The following is a 19,646-nucleotide window of genomic DNA, read 5'->3' as shown; positions in this document are numbered from 1 at the left end:
ATAATCCCCCTCTTCTCGTAAAACAAAGATAAGATGCCGTAAAATTTCTTATGAAACCTCCATTCGCCTTTAACTAAGATGGCATTAATGCGATTTGAGCTCAAATTAACCATTATCATATGCCTTCCATAGGATTTAGTATTGAAATTTTGATATTTAAAACTTGAGAATTTTTTTTAAAAGTAGGATGTATTTGAGGTATTTAATCACTTGAGGGGTTGACATATTTTTAGTCACAAATAGGGTAATGGTATTTGATAATGGCGAATAAGGATTTAGGTATAGGTGTGTAAGAGATGGTCAGAGAGTGGTGTCAGATCAAAAACCTTAATTTTCAATGATAGTAACGAATAAGGTTAATTTCCTTAAATATTGGCAAATAAGCCTAGCCCATCTATATGTAATTACTACTGACGAATAAAAATGCATTTTAATTTAATGGAAGATAAAGTCTGTTCACATGTTTTACCAAAATTTGCATAGAAAAACTAGGCAATCTGCATGCATGATAGATTCTTTGTTGATAGAACTTCACTTTGATTTGCATGGTGAGAACCTAATGCATTCATATTCACAAAATTCAAAAATAAAATGCTCATAAATTTAAATCATTCATCTTATAAATCAATTTCATATCATCTCTAAAAATCACTTCTCTTTAATTTTCACAGTGAGAGCTTTTGGAGATATTTGCTTCTTAACTGCCACACTCACATATCACATGCATTTACATCTTTCAAAAATAACATTTACATTCATATCTCGCCATTTAAATACCCAGATAAACATTTCTTAAAAAAAACTTCATCACAAAACCTCTTTGATCACCGTCCATATAATTTGTTTTCATTCACATTAAAAAATGGCACGACGTTTTAGTTCCAGTCTTTTAGCCAATAATTTGTTGCTTTTGAGAAATAATCATGAGCTGGTTATGCTTTATATCAATCATAGAAATTTAGAGATTGTGGTGTATTTTGGTTGAGAAGATGTGATGAGAAATTGTATAAATAACATCTTGTCACGTGAGCTCTTGTCAAATCACTCTTATTCGCCACTATCAAATCAGATTAAGCTTATTCGCCACTATCAATAGAAATTAAGGTTTCTAATCTGACAACCTTTTCTGACCATCTCTTACACACCTATACTCAAGTAACTCAACCCCTTATTCGCCATTATCAATACTATTACCCTATTTGTGATTAAAGAGAAAAGTTAGCCCCCCCCCCTAAGAGATTAAATACCTCAAATGCACCCTACTTTCAACTTGTGAATATAAATTTAAATTCAAAGTAGACTCTAAAAGCCAGATTAGAGCTCGAACTTCCTAATTCAACTTCGTGTGATCAAATAGTTTTATACAAGAGCTCTACAAAGTACAAACGTTTATATAATTTTATACTCAATATTATCAGCAAACCATTTGTTTTTCACTTTTACTTGAACAATCATTATAGTTTTGTTATAATTATCACTTCATACATCAAACCTTCTGTTCGTAATACTCATTTATTTAATAGCGTATAACACGACAAGTGGCAAGCAAACAGATGGCACCTAAAGCAAGACTTCATACACATGTGGCGATAGTCTAGGTGCGACGAGTAGCTCAAGTGGACTGTCTTTATGACTGATTAATCCGCCACTTTCGGTCATGTCAATTTGCTCATTTGATGAATTCTGGAACTCAAAACTCATGTATTATGCTGGCCAGTATCAGCTTCATACTTTCAAGAGCAAAGGACATCCCCAAGCATACTCTTCTACCACTTCCAAATGGAATCAACTCGAAATTCCGACCCCTCACATCAATGTCTTTTTCGCTTGTTAGGAATCTCTCTGGCCGGAACTCGAATGGATTAGTCCATATTTGCGGGTCGTGATGAATTTTCCAAGCATTTAACAAAAGGCGTGTCCCTCTAGGTACGGTGTAACCTCCTACAATGCAGTCTTCAATAGACTCACGAGGAACCAAAAGCGGTACAGCTGGATAAAGACGCATCGTCACTTTGATAATGGCTTGAAGATAGACCAAGTTGTGCATGTCTGACTCTTCAACTTTTCTCTCTCTCCCAACATGGTTTTCAAGCTCTTGTTGAGCTTTTTTTAACACCAAAGGGTTGTTTACTAGTGAAGATAAAGCCCATGTCAGAGTCGCTGTGTCGTGTCTGTAGCACCCGCAAATATTGCCTATGAAATGGAAAAAAACTATTCATTTGGTGTACTTGAGAGATCTATATGAATACAACGACGTTCTAATAAAACTTAGATCGAAATGTCACAAATAAAGAAAACTTCATAAAAAAATATTACCAAACTTGTAGCTTTCACAATATTATCGGTGCTTAAGCCATAAAGGTCCTCTTTAATTTCTTCCTTAACACGGGATAACAACGCTGCCATGAAGACGGTTTGCTGTCGGCTCTCATCTACCTGCTGTGTAGAAGTAGAGTTCATCTTCTTTTTTTCGTCTTCTAACCATGCGCTAAGTACATCATCCATCTCTATTGCGGTCTTCTTCATCTTCTTCTCATACCCTCCTAAATCTAACCAACGCAACCATGGAATGAAATCTGATGGAACAAACACACCCGAGATGTTCATCCACAGCCTAATAGCCTTCCGAAACTGATCTCTGTCGTGCTCACTACGAGCAAAGTTATTGCCAAACATCATACTTATAACCATGTTCACAATTAAGTTTCCAAACCATTGTTTCATGTCAACCATCACTGTTTCCGAAGACCCTTTATCTCTAACCCAAGTTTTGTACATGTCTACCATGTATGACTTCACTTCAAAGACTCGTGTATGTGCAAACATTTGTGCACGATGATGAGACGCAAGTTCAAGCACAATTAGCTTGCGAATGTGACGCCAATATGGTCCATACGGTGCATCACCGACATTAGCATAGTGGTAGGCCATCAGATCGCTTGCCATTTGTTTCGGCCGGCTAGCAAAGGCTCTATCGTTGGTAGTTAAGCACGCTTTGGCCATCTCAGAATTGCTAACAACTAGAACTCGGTGAACACCGAGTTTGATGGTGAAAATGGATCCAAACTTTTGAGCCATAGAGCCCAACCGTTTGTGACGAAGTTGGGAACCACCTAAAAGATGCAAGTGACCAATTATTGGTAATGATCCGGTAGCTTCAGGTGCCCTCGCTCCCAACCCGTAGTTGATCTTGTTAACACCATTTCTTAATGGTTTAAGACCACCAATTATAAGAAAACACAATATGCTACCTACAAATATTATGAGTAATAAAAGTAAATCCATATCAATGTTTTGGAAGAATGGAATGTATACAAAAATGTGAGATCAAGACCTTATATAGTGGCAATGCATGAGTTTTCAACTATTAAAGACATGACATCAAACATAGACATGACACCAAACGTATGAGCAAAAAAAGAAAACCCGTGTTTTACATGGATACGCAAAATAACCTAGAAAACAATCCAACTTAATACGCGAATAACGTTTGCCCTCATAAACCTACAAGTCATGCTAGTGTTTTACAACTGCATGTACCTTTCTCTTAGTTATAATTTTGTAGTCACATCATTTGATGAGTCTATGTTTGGTATTTTCTTCATTTTGTTGTAGTAGACTTGTGGAATCAATTCAAATTTACTAGATGAAGAACACAAGCTATATTTCTTTCTTTCCTTCTGTTGGTGAACATAAATTTTGGATCATGAACTCACAAGAAAAGAAAGCTTTTGAAAGAGAGAAAGGAGTATTTTTATAAAATATATACATTGCTAATATGACTTCTGACTAGATGCACATTTTAGACATTTTTAGTATCTTCCATTTAAGATGTTCTTAATAAGGAAGTTATCTCAAAGCATTACAAGTGGTCTTGTTCCAATGAAACTCTTTTATTTATTTTCAGCCGTTTAAATCGTCACAAATATAATAGTCAGACTGACTCGGCATAAATCACATCGTACGATTTACAAAGAGCTTATCAAGATACGTCCATGACACATCGACACTAGATTGTTTATCTGTCTTTATTCATTAACAACTTATATCTTGATAGAAAGAAATAAAACCATATACTTGATTAGTTGATTATATGGTTATGTAGTTTTTTTTACTTTCCAAACACACTCTAAATCATGAGTGTTCAATAAAAATGATTTAACATGTAATCATGTTTCACAATGCTAGCAGACAATTCACTGGTGAACGTTTCAAAGTTGTGACCACCTCGAATTACCCACCAGCATTGTCTCATTCTCATAACCATCCTTATAAAACAAATCAAGCCAAATAATCACAACCCACACACACTCGTTAAACAAAAGCTTTAATCCAACATCAATGGCGGACCCAAAAGAGGGAGCAACGTTGAAGACAGGCCATGAAGAAGGTCTTAAATTTGCGGTCTCCATTCTTGAAGAGCACGGCCTTCCATTGGGTCTCCTACCGCTTGCTAATGTCATTGAAGTCGGGTTTGTTAAGACCACTGGTTACATGTGGATTTTGCAGGTACGGGTGTGCATGGGTCAATGTTGGGCTCAAACTAAACATTCGGTTTTTGAGTATTTGAAATCCGTTTGGTTTCGGTTTTTGGGCTTGGCTTGGATCAGTTTTGGTTTACTATTTGCGCTTGAAATTTTTGACCAAAAAAATTATTCAAAATAATGATTTTGGAACTCAAAACTTTAGCCTAAATAATAACTGATTATTACCATCTGTGATTGAAACTTTTTGCCAAAAAACCAAAAAAATTAGCCCAAAAAGAAAGTTGAGCCCAAATCATTTTATTAGTAGTTTTACACATTCAGGTTAATTTACCATTTATTACATTATAATAAATCACTTAAAATTCAAACCAAAAAATGATATTCTATAAATTCAATTTGGAATGATAGTCTATAAATTGAATTTGGTTAAGGTTTTCAGTTTTAATTGCACACAAAACCGAAGCCTGGCCAAGAATTCGGTTTCTAGGAACATATAAAAGTATAAAACCAATCGGTTTTTCTTTGGTTATTTCAATTCAGTTTCTTCAATCTAATACAAACCCCTATCAACAGGCGAAAAAAGTCGAGCATAATTTCAAGATGATCAAAAAGCTCGTTAGTTATGACTTAGAGATCACCGGTTATGTGGAGAAGAAGAGGATCAAGAAACTAAAGGGAGTGAAGGCTAAAGAGTTGATGTTGTGGCCGCCGGTAAATGACATCAGCATCGAGGATCCGCCCACTGGAAAGATTCATTTCAAGAGTCTTGCGGGAATCACCAAGGTTTTCCCGGAAGAGGCGTTTGCCACCGGCCAGTAGGTTCAGAAACTCCGATTATGTAACAAAGTGGTGTTGAAACACTAGCAAATAAGCGTTGTTTCTTCTTTTTATTATTAGTACTTTCGTATGGTTGTTTACTCTGATTCTCTTATCTACATTTTCCGTTATCCGAATTACTATACTTATAAGTAAAACAAAAATAATAATACATAAAAAGGTTTTGAAGCCAAGATCTCTAGGATCTCTAATGACGCGACCACTTTATCCCCTAATATTATAATAAATCAAGGTGACGCTACATTGGGTACGTTTGTTATTCTTGTATTCCTTGCTCAAAAAATTAGAAAAATTATTATGCATACTATTATAAAAAATTTTATCGTGATAACATGGCAAAACGAATAAAACAAGCATAAGATGTAATTAAATTCTAACACAAAACTTGTACCAAGTAGGAAATATTAAAACGGACATTCATCCATACGACTCTTGTGGAGCTGAAATGCCGGATTTACCCATGCACCACAGCTACATTGCATGCCAGCCCAATTAAACGAACCCAAACGAGCATTGCAGCCGATGCACTGAAGCTTTTGTTCCACATTCCCTTCTTCAACTGTTGAATAACATGATTATGGTTACAAGGAATATACTTTGGTAAAGGATTATGCTGTAAAAACCAAAATTTAAGAATCTTGAGCTTGAAACTTGACCTGACCTGTTAACAACCCATCTCAGGCCCGTCCGTTTTGGCATATCTAGTGAATGAAAAGTTTGGTTACTGACAACTTGCATCCATTTTATTAAAAACTTTAGTTCGAGACCGACTCACCTACTTGCATCCGTTTTATTAAAAAGGATCAGGCTTTAATAACTAACTATTTAGAAGCTTCAGTTTAAAAATCGACCCATTTTAGTAAATTCAGTTTAAGAACCGACCAGTTTTAAAAACTTCAGTTTAAAAACCGACCCATTTTACAAACTTCAGTTTAAAAACCGACCCATTTTAGTAAATTCAGTTTAAGAACCGACCCGTTTTAAAAGCTTCAGTTTAAAAACCGACCCATTTAAGAAACTTCAGTTTAAAAACCAACCCATTTTACAAACTTCAGTTCAAAAACCGACCCGTTACACCTCATATAGAATCTGGTTACTGACCTGCTTGCATCCATTTTATTAGAAAGTACCATATGCTTTAAAAACCAAGATTTAAAAAAAATTAGTTTGAAACCTGACCGAACCCGACCCGACGCATTTGTTCATTTTTGCAACACTAGCGAAACAGGGAGTTTGGTTACTGACCTGCTTGCATCCATTTCAAAGGCTCTACAAAAATGGACGAACATTCAAGCGGCCCGTTTGTTGCATCACCAGTCCTCTTCTTCCACTTAAAGCTTTTTTGACCTTCACCGCGCTCGTGACAAACAATATTATCCTCTGAAGCAACAATTCTTCTACACTTCTTGCACCGGTAAATCATTTGAGGCTTCACTTCAGATTCCAGTCAGCGTGATTGGCTGCTTCCATTGTAGATGCCACTTGAGTGCTCGTTTATACCCTACAACTTCAATTCAGTTAAAGATTAAATGAATAATCAACCATTTATTCTTGAAATATTTGGTTCAAGTTCCACAGATGACAAAAATAAAAATAAAAATAAAAATAAAATTGCCTTGAAAAAAAAATCGCTAGTCGGTGGGCTACTGATTAATTATTAGCTTATTGGTTCGGTGCAACTAATCGTTGGTCAGCCCAAATCAGATTTACTTTTTATTTTTCTGTTTTAAATTTTTTGAAAGGCGATCGGACCTTGGTTTTAACCCGATAACCCTAGTTATTGGTATTTCACATTAATTTGTTATGTTTACTTTTAATTGTTTATGTTTGAACTATAGTAGCTGAACTATGAAGTACTTATGTGAACTTTTACATGTAATTTTTCAAAACATGTATTAACTTAGACAAATTATTATTATTATTATATTTATATATAATAATTTGGAATTTTGGTGCCACAAAGTCCCCATTGGGCCACTTTGCGGCACCTTATTGGTGATATTTGTTTTTTTTATAGTTCAAGTCCGTAACGTGCGTAACAAAAATCGATCGAAAACCAATTTTGTTCTGGTTATGGTATCGTAACAAACATGACGAACCGGATTTGCGTAAACTCATCGCATTTTGTTTCAATACTAGTACCATAGCAAACTTAACGGAGACCAACTGAATGCTAACTTTTTTTAGTTCCGATACCGTAACGAACGTGACGGGACCGCTTCAACGCCCGGATTGATAACGGTGGGGTTTTACCAACGATTGAGTTTTACCGACCGAATCCACTCCATTGGTCCACTCTACGACCGGCAGATTTGCTCGTCTTTGGCTGGGCCGGGGGGAAACACGCTTGTGTTGACCTCACAGGGGTATCTCCTTTAGTTGGTTTGAGGGATAATGGGTTTGTAGCTGGGCAAGCAATGAAAAGGGCTGAAACGAAGAAGGTGGAGAAACATGCTAAAGCCTGCGAAGAGAACCAACATGTTTTTGTCCCTCTGGCTTTTGATACCTTTGGCTCCTTGGCACCGGAAGCTATCCGTTTCCTAACCAGGGTCCAACGGGTTGTGCATAGCAATGTGTCGACTCCAAAGGGCCAGGGGTATGTCTTTAGCAGGTTAGGGTTTGCAATTCAGAAAGGGGTGGCGGCGCAGCTTGTTGCCCGCCTACCTGCTATGTTGATGTAATATCTATGTTTCTATATAATGAAAAAGGAAGTTTAAAAAATAAAAAATCCAGTACAATAACCGACGTAACCGAAACCGACCGAATTTGTGTCGACTTACTGTCTCAACGCTTGGGTTTTACCACCGCCCGAATTTTACGGACACTGGGAAAAATACTAGTTACATATAAAAATTCCAATATGATTATTCGCTAGTTGGTAACCCACCACCCGTCTAGCGAGTTATACTAACACTGTCTTATTATTCAAATACTGAAAATTGTACAAAAATCTATAAACTAGGATTCTAGTAGGGCTATTGGGATTCTTAAACCCACGCCTAATCGAATTCGATTCCATCTGTGAACAAATTATTATTATTATTATTATTATTATTATTATTATTATTATTATTATTATTATTATTATTATTATATGAACATCAATTAAAACCATACATAATGAAAGTAAGGTTGGTACCTTTTATGCGATTTGGATGTTTTACTGGTTAGGATCAGTCGGTGTTTTAGGGTTCTTTCTTGTTGTATGTGGGTTCAATGTTATGTCCGTGTTCACAGGGTTACGGTTTAAAATCTAAAAACGACCGAATCCCAGGTATTTAACGATGTCGTTTTAGGTGTTTTATTTGTTTTACTTTTGCCCCCTATATTTTATCTTTTGTTGTAGAAACCTCCATTTTCTTAATTTCTATGATTTTTATTTACTTTATTTTTATTATACTTTATAATAATGTTCTGAAGTGTTAATTCTTAAAGTTGTAGTGTTTAACTTTTTAGATATATAAGGAGAGACATAATAAAGGTTTGTTTACATTTTTTTTTTTGCATTTACATACCATAGAATCAAGTATAGTTACGATGTTGATTACTGATATAGGTGTTACAATTTGCAAGACTCTATTTTAACTATAAAGTAAACATTTAAATTCGTAGTTTAATACGTAACTTGTCATTTAAGAAGAAAAACACATTATAGTGTTGAACCTCTATAGATTTCTTTGGGCCACTAAACATGGCTTTTTTGGCATATATGTTATGTGGTAGGGGTGTGTTTTGTAACCATACCTGAATAAGAAACCTGACTCGAGGCGACCCAAGACCCGAATAACCCAACCCGAATCCATCCAGCCCGTTTAAACATCTAACCCGAACCCGAAATTAACTATTTGGGTTGAAATCCACACATTCGGATTGACCCGAATAACCAGAAGTAGGTTAACCAAAGGATGTGACGATGTTATAACTTCAGCATGCGTATATCACTGTAGCGCCATTTAAGGCACTATACTCAACATGTATTAATCAGCCTCAAAAGCCAATTTAATGAACCCTAAATATTAAATGGTATTTATATCTATTAATATATATTAATAACTGATCGATCATTCTTTATTTTCAATTCCATTGGACAATAACATTAGCGATTTGACAGAAACTTTGTTTTCGTTATAATTGATTCAAGGTAATAATGTATATAAACATGTTCTATATTATGTTTCATACTAATTATGTTCATTACTATTCAATCTATAATTAGTTTGTAACGGATTGTCTACGTTGGATGTCCTATAATCACATTCTATACTAATGATATATTCAATCATGTTTTGTATTTGAATACTAGATGTCCTCTAAATTACAATATATTGGTTTTATATAATTATGATTTTGTTAAAGTTGATTTTTTTTACTTGTTAACTCGAAACCCGACCCGAATTAACCCGAAACCCGAACAACCCGAACTTATTTAGGTCGGTTCTTGGGTCAATTGCTTTTATTCTCAAACCCGAATAACCCGACCTGAATGTTGGGCTAGTATTAATGTGGTTTGTAATTTGTTTGGGCTTATATTGTAAACCGAGATCACATGGATCTCGGTGGGCTTTTGGGTAGTATTGGACTTGTATGTAGTCTCTATATAAACAATACAACTAGGTTTACTATAGGGTTAGACGTGTGAGACGTGATAGAGAGAGACATGAGAGATATCGGTGGTTTTGTGTAACCCGTTGTGCTTAAGCATTAGACGTTTAATATACGTGTGTTTTGAAGCATATTCATCGTGTTCCTATTGTGTTTGTTTACATCTTATTGAATCAACTCGTGTTAGTTTCCGCCTAATCACGAGATTGTGTGATATCACATTGAAAGATCCGTTCAACAGGACTTAAAATTGGTATCAGAGCCTATTGACCTATTCTAGGCTCGGTTGTGATATCACAGATTCAAGTATTGTGATTTTGTGATTGGTTTGGTGGCCAGAGTATTTGATTTTCCGTTGATCTATTCGTCGGAGAAGGAAAGAGGTTCTTTTGGGTTGAAGATTGACTTAATTTTGGTTAAAATTCAAATCCCAGAGATTTCAGGATTTATTTTGTTACCAAAGTTATCTGGTCAAAGCTTCCTTGGGTTTCTTGGAAGTTCTCAGGAAATTTGCACCGTTTTCGGCCATCACTTCGTCATTCTCGGTGAATTATGTTAGTTCTCGGCCAAATCCGAGTGTTCTCTGTTGATTTTTGGGAGATTCCGGTCAATTACTGGTGTTCTTGGTTTACTTTTGGGAGTTCTCGGTCAACTAAGAGTGTTCTCTGTTGACTTTCCAAGTTCTCAGCTACTGTAGTGATTGTTCTCAGTTGATTTTCGAGGTTCTCGGTTGACTTTCTTGGTTCTCGGTCAAAGTTGATCGTTCTCGGCTGTGACTGTACATCTGGGCATGTTCTTGTTGGACCCTAGGAAAACTGAAATATTATATGGACTTATATACTGGACCGGATCATTAACTATTTATCCAAGATGGACCAAGTAACTAATAATCAATCAAATGTTGCACTGCATCAAGAACTGGACTCCATCATGGGAACTGCTACTCGTGTACCCCGTTTGCTGTCTCATGAGGGGTTTGCCGAGTGGAAGTTTAGATTTGAAAAGTATGTGAAGATGAAAGATGCCAAGATTTGGAGAAGCATTGTTCGAGGTCCTCAAGCTATCACTTATCAACGTGAAAACTCTGAAGAAGTGGCTGTGAAGCCGTTGAATTGTACGGCAATGTAGACTTTGAAAAGATTGAAGAGGACGACAAGGCTCTTGCTACTTTAACCATGGAACTTTCACCCGAAATTGCCTTGGGATTTAGAGAATTACAGTATGCAAAGGCATTGTGGGAAGCCCTTATTGAGGTGTAAGAGGGTAATGAGGACATGAGAATAAGCCGACAAGATCTCTTACGATAGAAGTTCAATATGCTCAATCATGTTCTGGGAGAGTCTTTGGAAACACAATTGTAGAGATTTATATCTCTAGTGACTGAGATGAGATCTGCAAACATGAACTTGACCGCTGCTGAGACAAATAATAAACTGGTCAAGTCCCTGCCACATAGTTGGGATATGAATGTTGCTGTGATTAAGAAGACGAAGGATCTCAATAGGTTAACTCTGACAAAGTAATGGAAATCATCAAAGCTTGTGACATGGATGACAAGCAGTGTGCCATAAATCATGTAAACTCCTACAATGCAGCCGGCTACAGTGTTTCCTCTAACAATGCTCTCATTTCGCAAGACAACTTCTCAATGTTCAAATCTTCTCAGGGGCATTACACTCCACTGCATCAGTCTCAAAATAACTTTTCTATGTTTAAGTCTGCTAGGGTCAATTCACTCAGGCATCACCACAACCAACTCTCGTGGTTTTTCCTCAACTTGTTCAACAATCTACCTCTGCTGCTAAGCCCCAACCATCTGTTGTACCTTCAAGTAAGACTCCCAATCAGATTCCCTCTATCTCAAAGGAGACTCAAGAAAACATCACTTTAATGGCAGGATTCATGAATTGCTACAACGCCTTTCTTGCTGGAGATTTGGTTCAACCAGTTGTTGCTACTGAGTTGGATCAAATCCATCCTGATGATGTGGAGGAAATGGATATCTCTTGGCAAATCGTCATGGCAGTTTTTTGCGCGAAGAAATTTACAAAGAGAATGGGCAGAAACAACTGGAATGTGCAAGCTAATCAGAAGGTGGGATTTAACAAAGATACTCTGAGGTGCTACAACTTTCACGAGCCAGGTCACTTTGCTCGTGAGTGCACTAACCCAGCTAAGGAAGGAAACAGAGAAAGGGCACTGGTCCCAGCGGGAAATGCAAGAGGAGAAAATGCAACAAGTACATGTGAAGGTAAGCGAGGTTTGGTAGCTCAACAATTCTCTTGGAATGATCAGATGGCTTCTCTCAACATAAATAACCAGACTGCAAACTTTGCCCGAATTGAAGTTGCTAAAGAAGAGAATGATGCTGAGGAATAAGTAAAGGAACTTCAATTTGCTTTCATGACCTTCACTCCTTCCAGCTCATCTGGGGTAAGTTCCGAATTATGCTCACAAGCTTGTATTAATAAGGGATATTTATACAAATCCCACAATAGTAACTTGCTTAGAGAAATTGAAGAAATAAAATCTGAAATTTCACTCTTAAGAAAACTAAGAAAGCTTTCAAAGATAAAATTGAGGCACAGAAAAGGGATTTTTCTAAACTTCAATATGATTTTAGCATAAAATGCTATCACCACTTAGATTCTAAACAGAAAATTGTTGATTTAACTGATGAATTGGAAGCCTCTAAGTTAGAAATCCTCAAGTTAACTAATAAATTTGAAAGAGCTTAACTACACTTTAAGAAATTCGATGGCTCCAGTGCTGTTGTTAACTCCATGATCGAAAATCAATTATGGTGGAAAGAAAACACTGGTGAGGGTATATGGTACAGTGTTGTACCCCCTCCATATAACGAGAACTACACTAGTCTTCCTCTTACCAAATAGTAGGAATAAAGGGTAAAAACCATGCAGTATGGTAAATTAGCTAAAAATGACAAAAATGCTCCTAGTTTAGTAAAAGTTACGGAATCAACCTTAGGGGTGAATGATACTAATGTGTTTACTTCACGTGCAGATGAAGTAATTGTCGAGGACTGGACTGATGAGGATGATGATTTGCCTGTTTTGAATAATAAAGACATTAATTCTCATATTTTTTTAAATTTACATGCTTTGAATTCTATGACTTCAAATGTTTGTGTGGGCTCTGTTTTTAACAACAAAGACAAATGTGTGGTTAATTCTTCTAAAACATTGAAATCCGGTGGGGTGTTTTTAAATAAATGTGATATAATAAGAGTTCTCATAAATATTCATCTCCTAAGTTTGTTAAATAAGGAAGTTCAAATTTTCAAAATTGTGATAAATCAAGCAATAAGTCAGGTGGTAAATACCAAGTAAAGCAAACTAGCTCACACAACAGATCTAGACCAGGAGAAGACCACAATGAGTTTTACATTAAACGTCAAACATGTTTTAACTGTAGCATTCCTGGTCATATTTGTAGAAACTATCCACACTGTCCATATATCCCATATTATGGATATTTTCAGAGGTATATGCCGCAAAATACTTCTCAAACTAAATCAAGGTATCATGAGGCAAATCCCTTTGATGGTGATTGGGAAAGAAACAAGGCTAATAGGTTTAGTCTTCATCAAACCAAGCCTAACATGTTTCGGATAAGTGATAGAAACTGTGCTTCTGTCTTAAGAACCAAGTTGGTTTATGGATCGAAACAAGTTCGGAAGTCAAAGTCATATGTGTGTTCCGCCCACAAACCAGAGACTAAGTCATCCATTCATACATATAACAAAGCTTCTAAAACAATATATAAGTGGTTTCCTAAATCTCCGATGATCAAGCTATCAAGTTCAATCTTAGATAATCGGGAAGATATGTCATGGTAATCCGTGACAAAGTTAGATAAATCAGGTTTACCCAGTATTACTATGGACTGGGTACCAAAAACTAACTAATCTCGAACATCATGCAGGAACAACTATGGAGGAATATCATCAGACCTTGGTATGTTGATAGTGGCTGTTCCAGGCACATGACAGGAGACATCTCCCAACGGCACGACATTCAAATATTTAACGGTGGATATGTTTCCTTTGCGGGAGAAGAGAAGGGGAAGATCACTCAAAAGGGTATTGCAAGTAATGGTGTTCTAAAATTTGAAAATGTTAATTGCGTTCCTAAGTTGAAGCATGGTCTGCTTAGTGTCTCGCATATCTGTGATAAAGGTTTTTCGACCCATTTTACTAACAAAGAGTGTTTAATCTTAAAGCCTGGTATTATCATACCAAAAGATTGGATTCTTGTTTGATCACAAAGAAAAGATAATGCTTACGTGATCGACATGAACAAAAATGTCCATGATGAAATCACCTGTTTATTTTCAAAAGTGTCAGATAATAATGACATGCTTTGGCATCGTCGTCTTGGTCATGCCAACATTAAAAATCTAAACCGTCTTGCTAAAAACGACTTGGTGCATGGCTTGCTTGTCAAGGATTTTGTAACAATTGAAAAATGTGCGGCTTGCGCTTTAGGTAAACACAATCGTAAATGTCACAAGCCAAAACTTGTTAATACCATTTCATCAGTTTTTCAATTGCTGCATATGGACATGTTTGGTCCAGTTCATGTTTTGAGTCTTTCTCGCAGTTCTTATTGTTTAGTTATTACTGATGACTACTCACGTTTCACTTGGGTATTTTTCTTGTCAAATAAGAGTGAGACTGCAGAATTGATAAAACGCTTTATGGTGCTCTGGAGAATCAACTCAATCTAAAGCTGAAGGGTATTCGTTGTGACAACGGCACGGAATTCAAGAACTCAAAACTGAATTACTCAATCTAAAGCTTTTGGAAGTCCATGCACTCTGCTGAATCTTGAAACGACTCCAAAGTTTGAAGCCAAAGCTGACGATTGTTACTTTGTTGGATATGCTGGTTGTACCGTTTACAGAATTTACAATAAGTCAACGAAGCAGATAGTGGAGTCTTATGACGTGCACTAGCTAGAAGAAAATGTGACTGATGCTCGTGTCGGTCCTGACTGGTTATTTGATTATAATGAGTTGTTTAGGCCATTTAACGTGTTTCCTGTTATGGATACATAAAATTCGGATGTTGGTGTTGCACATTCAGTTGATGAAGAAGAAGACATTCCTAATGATTCTCATAGGTCTCCAGTGCTAAGTGTTGATACGTCGGAATCATTGGATACCACTCAGCCATTGCCAGCTAGTCAACAAGAAAGTGTCACTGAGACTGTTTCTTCACCATAGCCTGCAGTCGATGGTTCATTAGTTAAGGGGGAGAGTGCTATTTATCAAATTTTTGGAAGCACCCTATTCCTAGATGTCATACCAAATGAATACATTGCCAGTATTTCATACTCACATAGTATGGCGACATCTGGATGGAAGAACCCTCTTATTCAAATTCTTGAAGATCCAACAAATTTACCTTCTACTAGCTTTGTTCCCGGTCATTCAATTCCGAAAAGAATTTAATGAGATAATCCAATTGACAATGTCATAGGTCCCCTTGAAACAGGCGTGTCAATGAGAAGTCAGATATGACACATCAATAGTTGTTTATTTTCTTGTTTAATCTCTCAGATTGAGCCTAAGTCAGTTGAAATGGCGCTACAAGAGCCAAGCTGGGCGGACGCCATGCATGGGGAATTGAATCAATTTGAGAAACTGAAGGTTTGGAGATTAGTTGAGCTGCCCGTTGGAAAGAAAGCGTTAGATACAAGATGGGTATTCAATAACAAGCAGGGGTGGATCCAGTGTTCGGTCAAAGGGAGCATTTGCACCCACTCAAGTCCATAGTTTCCTTTATAAATTTGTAATATATTAGGTCCAAAGACTCAAGTCCATAATTTTTTTAGTGCCCCAAACTTAACTTTTAAAATTTTAAGTCAAAGTTTTTACGCCCAAATTTAATTTTGTTATGAACAATAACAATTAAGCCCATATTAGTTAATTGCTCAATCACTTTAATTGAAAATTTGGAATTATTGGGGACAAAATTAATGGGGACAAAATTGTTCTTGCATCTCAACTTGGTTTATACATCGACAGTGTGTGAAAAGATAAAAGATTTGCTAATATGAAAGGTATTGCTGATCTTGCTAGAGTTATGGTGGAAACAGGGAAAGAATATATTTTCATTTGGTTTATCAATTATTAAAGTTAACATTAGTTTTGCCTATTACAACAGCAATGGTTGAGAGATGTTTTTCGGCAATGAAGATCATAAAAACAAATTTACGTAATCGAATTGGTGAAGATTTTTTGAATGCTTATGTGATTTTAGTGTTGAAAAAGAAGCATTTTTAAGTGTTACGAATGAAGCTGTAATTTACCGTTTTCAAAAGATGAAATCACGTAGAGGTCAATTGTAATATGTAATTTGTTTATCTTTAATGAAATTTATTATTTACATTTCTATACGTAGTTTGTTTAATGTAAATTTTTTACTCAATCTGTTTCGGTTTGACCTGACCCATTTTGGTTTGACTTACTTTATTTTGAATTGACGAGTTCTAGGTTGAACTTTTTTTGCATCCACTGATTCTGGATCCGCCACTGGTAACAAGCAAGATGATACTAGTGTTATTGTTCGAAATAAAGTGCGGCTTGCTATTCGTGGTTTTCGTCAGGTTGAAGGTTTAGACTACACTGAAGTGTATGCTCCTGTGACTTGACTTGAGGCCATTTGGATTTTTCAGGCATATGCATCCTACATGGGATTCACAGTTTACCAAATGGTTGTCAAGACAACGTTTTTGTATGGAGAAGTCAAGGAGGAGATTTATGTGGATCAGTCACCAGGGTTTGTTGATTCCAAGCATCCAACTCATGTTTACAAACTAGACAAAGCCCTTTATGGTCTACACCAATCGACTCGAGCATGATATGCAACTTTGACGACTCATCTACTTGAGCATGGGTACAAGAGAGGAACCATCGGTCAAACACTGTTTATCAAAACTACTGGGAAAGACCTGATCTTGGTTCAGATTTATGTAGATGACATCATCTTCGGATCTACCAGTACTGCACTATGCTCTAAATTTGAAGAAGTCATGAAGAAAAGATTTGAAATGAGTTCGTTAGGGGAGATGACAACTTTTCTGGGATTACAGGTTCGTCAGAGTTCGACGGGAATTCTGCTGCATCAAAGAAAATACGTCTAAGACATGCTTGCAAAGTTTGAGTTTCAAGACTCTAAGAGCGCGGAAACTCCTATGCAGAAAGACCTCTTCTTTCATCCAATTCTGAAGGGAATCCCGTAGATCAAACTTACTATCGATTAATGATCGGATCCCTAATGTATCTCACCGCCATTCGCCCTGACATCATGTTTGTTGTCTGTTAATGTGCCCGTTTCCAGGCTAATCCTAAACACTCTCATTTAATTGCTGTTAAACGTATTTTTCGATATCTGAAAGGGCAACCGAAGCTAGGTCTTTGGTATCCCAAAAACTCAGATTTTGACTTATATGCTTTTGCTGATAGCAATTACGGTGGAGATGATATTGACAGGAAATCTACGTCTGCTGGATGTCAATTCTTGGGTGATTGACTTATTTCATGGCAGTCCAAGAAACAACAAATGGTGTCTACATCCACTGCGATGCTGCGTCAGCCTGCTGTTCACAGGTTATCTGGATGCAACATCAATTGCTGGATTACGGTTTAGAATTTCTTGATACTCCAATATTTTGCGATAAGGATGTTGCTATTGCTATTGTTAAAAATCATGTTCAACATTCAAAAACCAAGCACATTGACATTAAATTCATTTTATTCGTGACTGTTACGACCGTAAATTAATTCATCTTGAGCAAGTTCAAACAGATAATAATGTGGCTGATTTATTTACAAAACCGGTTAGAATAACCAGATTTAATGTGCTTGTGGGGTTTCTTAAAATTCTTCGTTTCGATAATTGAGTCTTTTTGAGGTTAAATTTGTACATAAATGTTTTATTGCACAAATTTAGGGGAAGAAAATTAAAAATTCAAAAAGAGTGTGTGTTTTATTAATATATATATATATATATATATATTTACATATTCGATTAAAATTACGTCAGTTACTTAAGTTTGAGGGACATAACCCTGTATATGTTTGGTCTTGTTATCTACTGGTAGACATACGTGATAGCCATTCACCTGAAGACTGAAAGCAACTGGGCCATTGTGGCATGTTTTGTTTTAATTATCTCGCTTAAAATTATGTCGATTACTCAAAGTTCGAGGGACATGTATTATTATACATGTTTGGTCCTGTTATCTACCTGTAGACATACAGGATAGCCATTTTCCTTAGAAACAAAAGTGACTGGGGCGACTGAATTTAAAATTGTCTTCTGGAACTTTAGTGGGAAGTGATGTAATTATTCAGTTACGAGCTCCTTAGAAGCTCAAAATTGTTTTTAAATGAAAATTGATCCAACCTTTGGAAAATGATAGTAAAATTGCTTATGTGTGCATAACGTTTGAAGTTACTAGGCTTAAAAGGCTTTTGAACTGACATTGATCTGTATGGTAGCTTTCCATAATGCGTAAAGTTGAAGTGATATAAACTAAATCTGCTAAACTTACCGTGGAGAGTCATTTTGAAGATGTGTGCATGTCTCCAGACACATCTCTCTGAATAATAGGCAGAAAAGTTATTACCCAGTCATACACGAGGCCGTTAGTGTCTTGATCACCAAAAATATTGTCCTTTTAAGATATTAAAAACATATTATTATTAAGTTCGTTTTCAAAAGCTTAAAGGGTCAAACTAGAACTACAAGGGGGGGCATTCAAATAAGTCCTAAACACTCTGAATGTAAGATATGTAAGTCCGGATGGCGTGTAAGTTCAACTTTCAACCTTAAAGCCTAAAGTTTTTGTCTGTATAAAGAAAATCTTTTGATCAAGCACTAGGGGTTGGAGTCAAATTAGGGTGATCTGGGGAAAGCCAAATACGCTTTTAGAAGAGATAGGAGGCATTACAGGTCCATGAGTGATGCCCATCTAATATTTAAGCCTAATTGATAATAACTCGTATCACTTATGCAATGAAAATCATGCTAAGTATCTTTATACTTGCTATCGACCTGTTTCTCTATGTCATAATATGCCGAAAATGAATCATTGTGAAAGCATCTTAATCAATATGATTCCATGATCAAATTTTTTTCTTAGAAGGTTGCCTGTTTATCAAAACTGAAATCTGATCCCAAAATTTGCTAGATTACAAGAAGACCAAGTGATTAAATTTTTAGATTTATTTTATTTATTTTATTTCTATTCTTATCATTATTTTTATTAATTTTATTTTTACCTCATGATCACTCTTGTTGAAACGAATGCTATAAGAGATCGGTTTAAAAACATGGAGTAAGCCCATGTTTGGGTTTGAAAATCTGTTTTCGGCCCAAATCAGAATGGCCCATAACAGTTTTTGTGATGAAAGTAACTTGGTTTTGATGGTTTGGCCCATGTATAACACGTGTTATCGGCCCATCGGGTTTTCGGCCCAGACTTAATGTTTTGAAGTTTAAAAGGCATCAACATGCATTATTGATGTTATTATTTTGAATCTGAGATTATCTTATTCTCTCAAGCCGAAAACCCTAAGCTTCTATCTCTTTTATCTTTGTTCTCATCAAAATCATATTTGTTCCTCCAAATCATTGATATTAAAAGGTATATGAAACCTTGGTAGAGGTTCTCGGGTTACTATGGAACC

General features: G+C 36.2%; 1 protein-coding gene and 2 pseudogenes across 2 annotated transcripts; 1 reads left to right on the top strand and 2 right to left on the bottom strand.

The window, feature by feature from the left end:
• Positions 1 to 1,560: 1,560 nt before the first annotated feature.
• LOC143592769 (cytochrome P450 CYP82D47-like) lies at positions 1,561 to 3,285 on the bottom strand (annotated as a pseudogene).
• Positions 3,286 to 4,145: 860 nt separating this feature from the next.
• On the top strand, positions 4,146 to 5,402 carry LOC143592768 (uncharacterized). The gene is made up of 2 exons (XM_077072604.1): positions 4,146 to 4,509; positions 5,061 to 5,402. Exons 1-2 carry the CDS (start codon positions 4,342 to 4,344, stop codon positions 5,304 to 5,306), a joined length of 414 nt encoding a protein of 137 aa, XP_076928719.1. The 5' UTR covers positions 4,146 to 4,341; the 3' UTR covers positions 5,307 to 5,402.
• Positions 5,403 to 5,549: 147 nt separating this feature from the next.
• LOC143592767 (putative inactive dual specificity protein phosphatase-like At4g18593) lies at positions 5,550 to 6,809 on the bottom strand (annotated as a pseudogene). Its single transcript, XR_013145981.1, has 2 exons — positions 6,570 to 6,809; positions 5,550 to 5,883 (listed from the first exon to the last, which is right to left on the bottom strand). The product of XR_013145981.1 is annotated as a putative inactive dual specificity protein phosphatase-like At4g18593 (transcript).
• Positions 6,810 to 19,646: the final 12,837 nt, after the last annotated feature.

Source organism: Bidens hawaiensis, unplaced genomic scaffold (assembly GCF_021521415.1).
Source record: "Bidens hawaiensis isolate Kalapana, Puna unplaced genomic scaffold, B.hawaiensis_p1.1 tig00041198_1, whole genome shotgun sequence".
Taxonomy (NCBI): domain Eukaryota; kingdom Viridiplantae; phylum Streptophyta; class Magnoliopsida; order Asterales; family Asteraceae; genus Bidens; species Bidens hawaiensis.
The sequence above is the reverse complement of the archived record's forward strand: the minus strand, read 5'-3'. Positions and strand labels throughout refer to the sequence as shown.

Coding starts and splice junctions, on each gene's coding strand:
- LOC143592768 (XM_077072604.1), top strand. CDS start 4,342: ATGGCGGACCCAAAAGAGGGAGCAACGTTGAAGACAGGCCATGAAGAA. Junction 4,510..5,060: donor GTTACATGTGGATTTTGCAG/GTACGGGTGTGC, acceptor CCCTATCAACAG/GCGAAAAAAGTCGAGCATAA.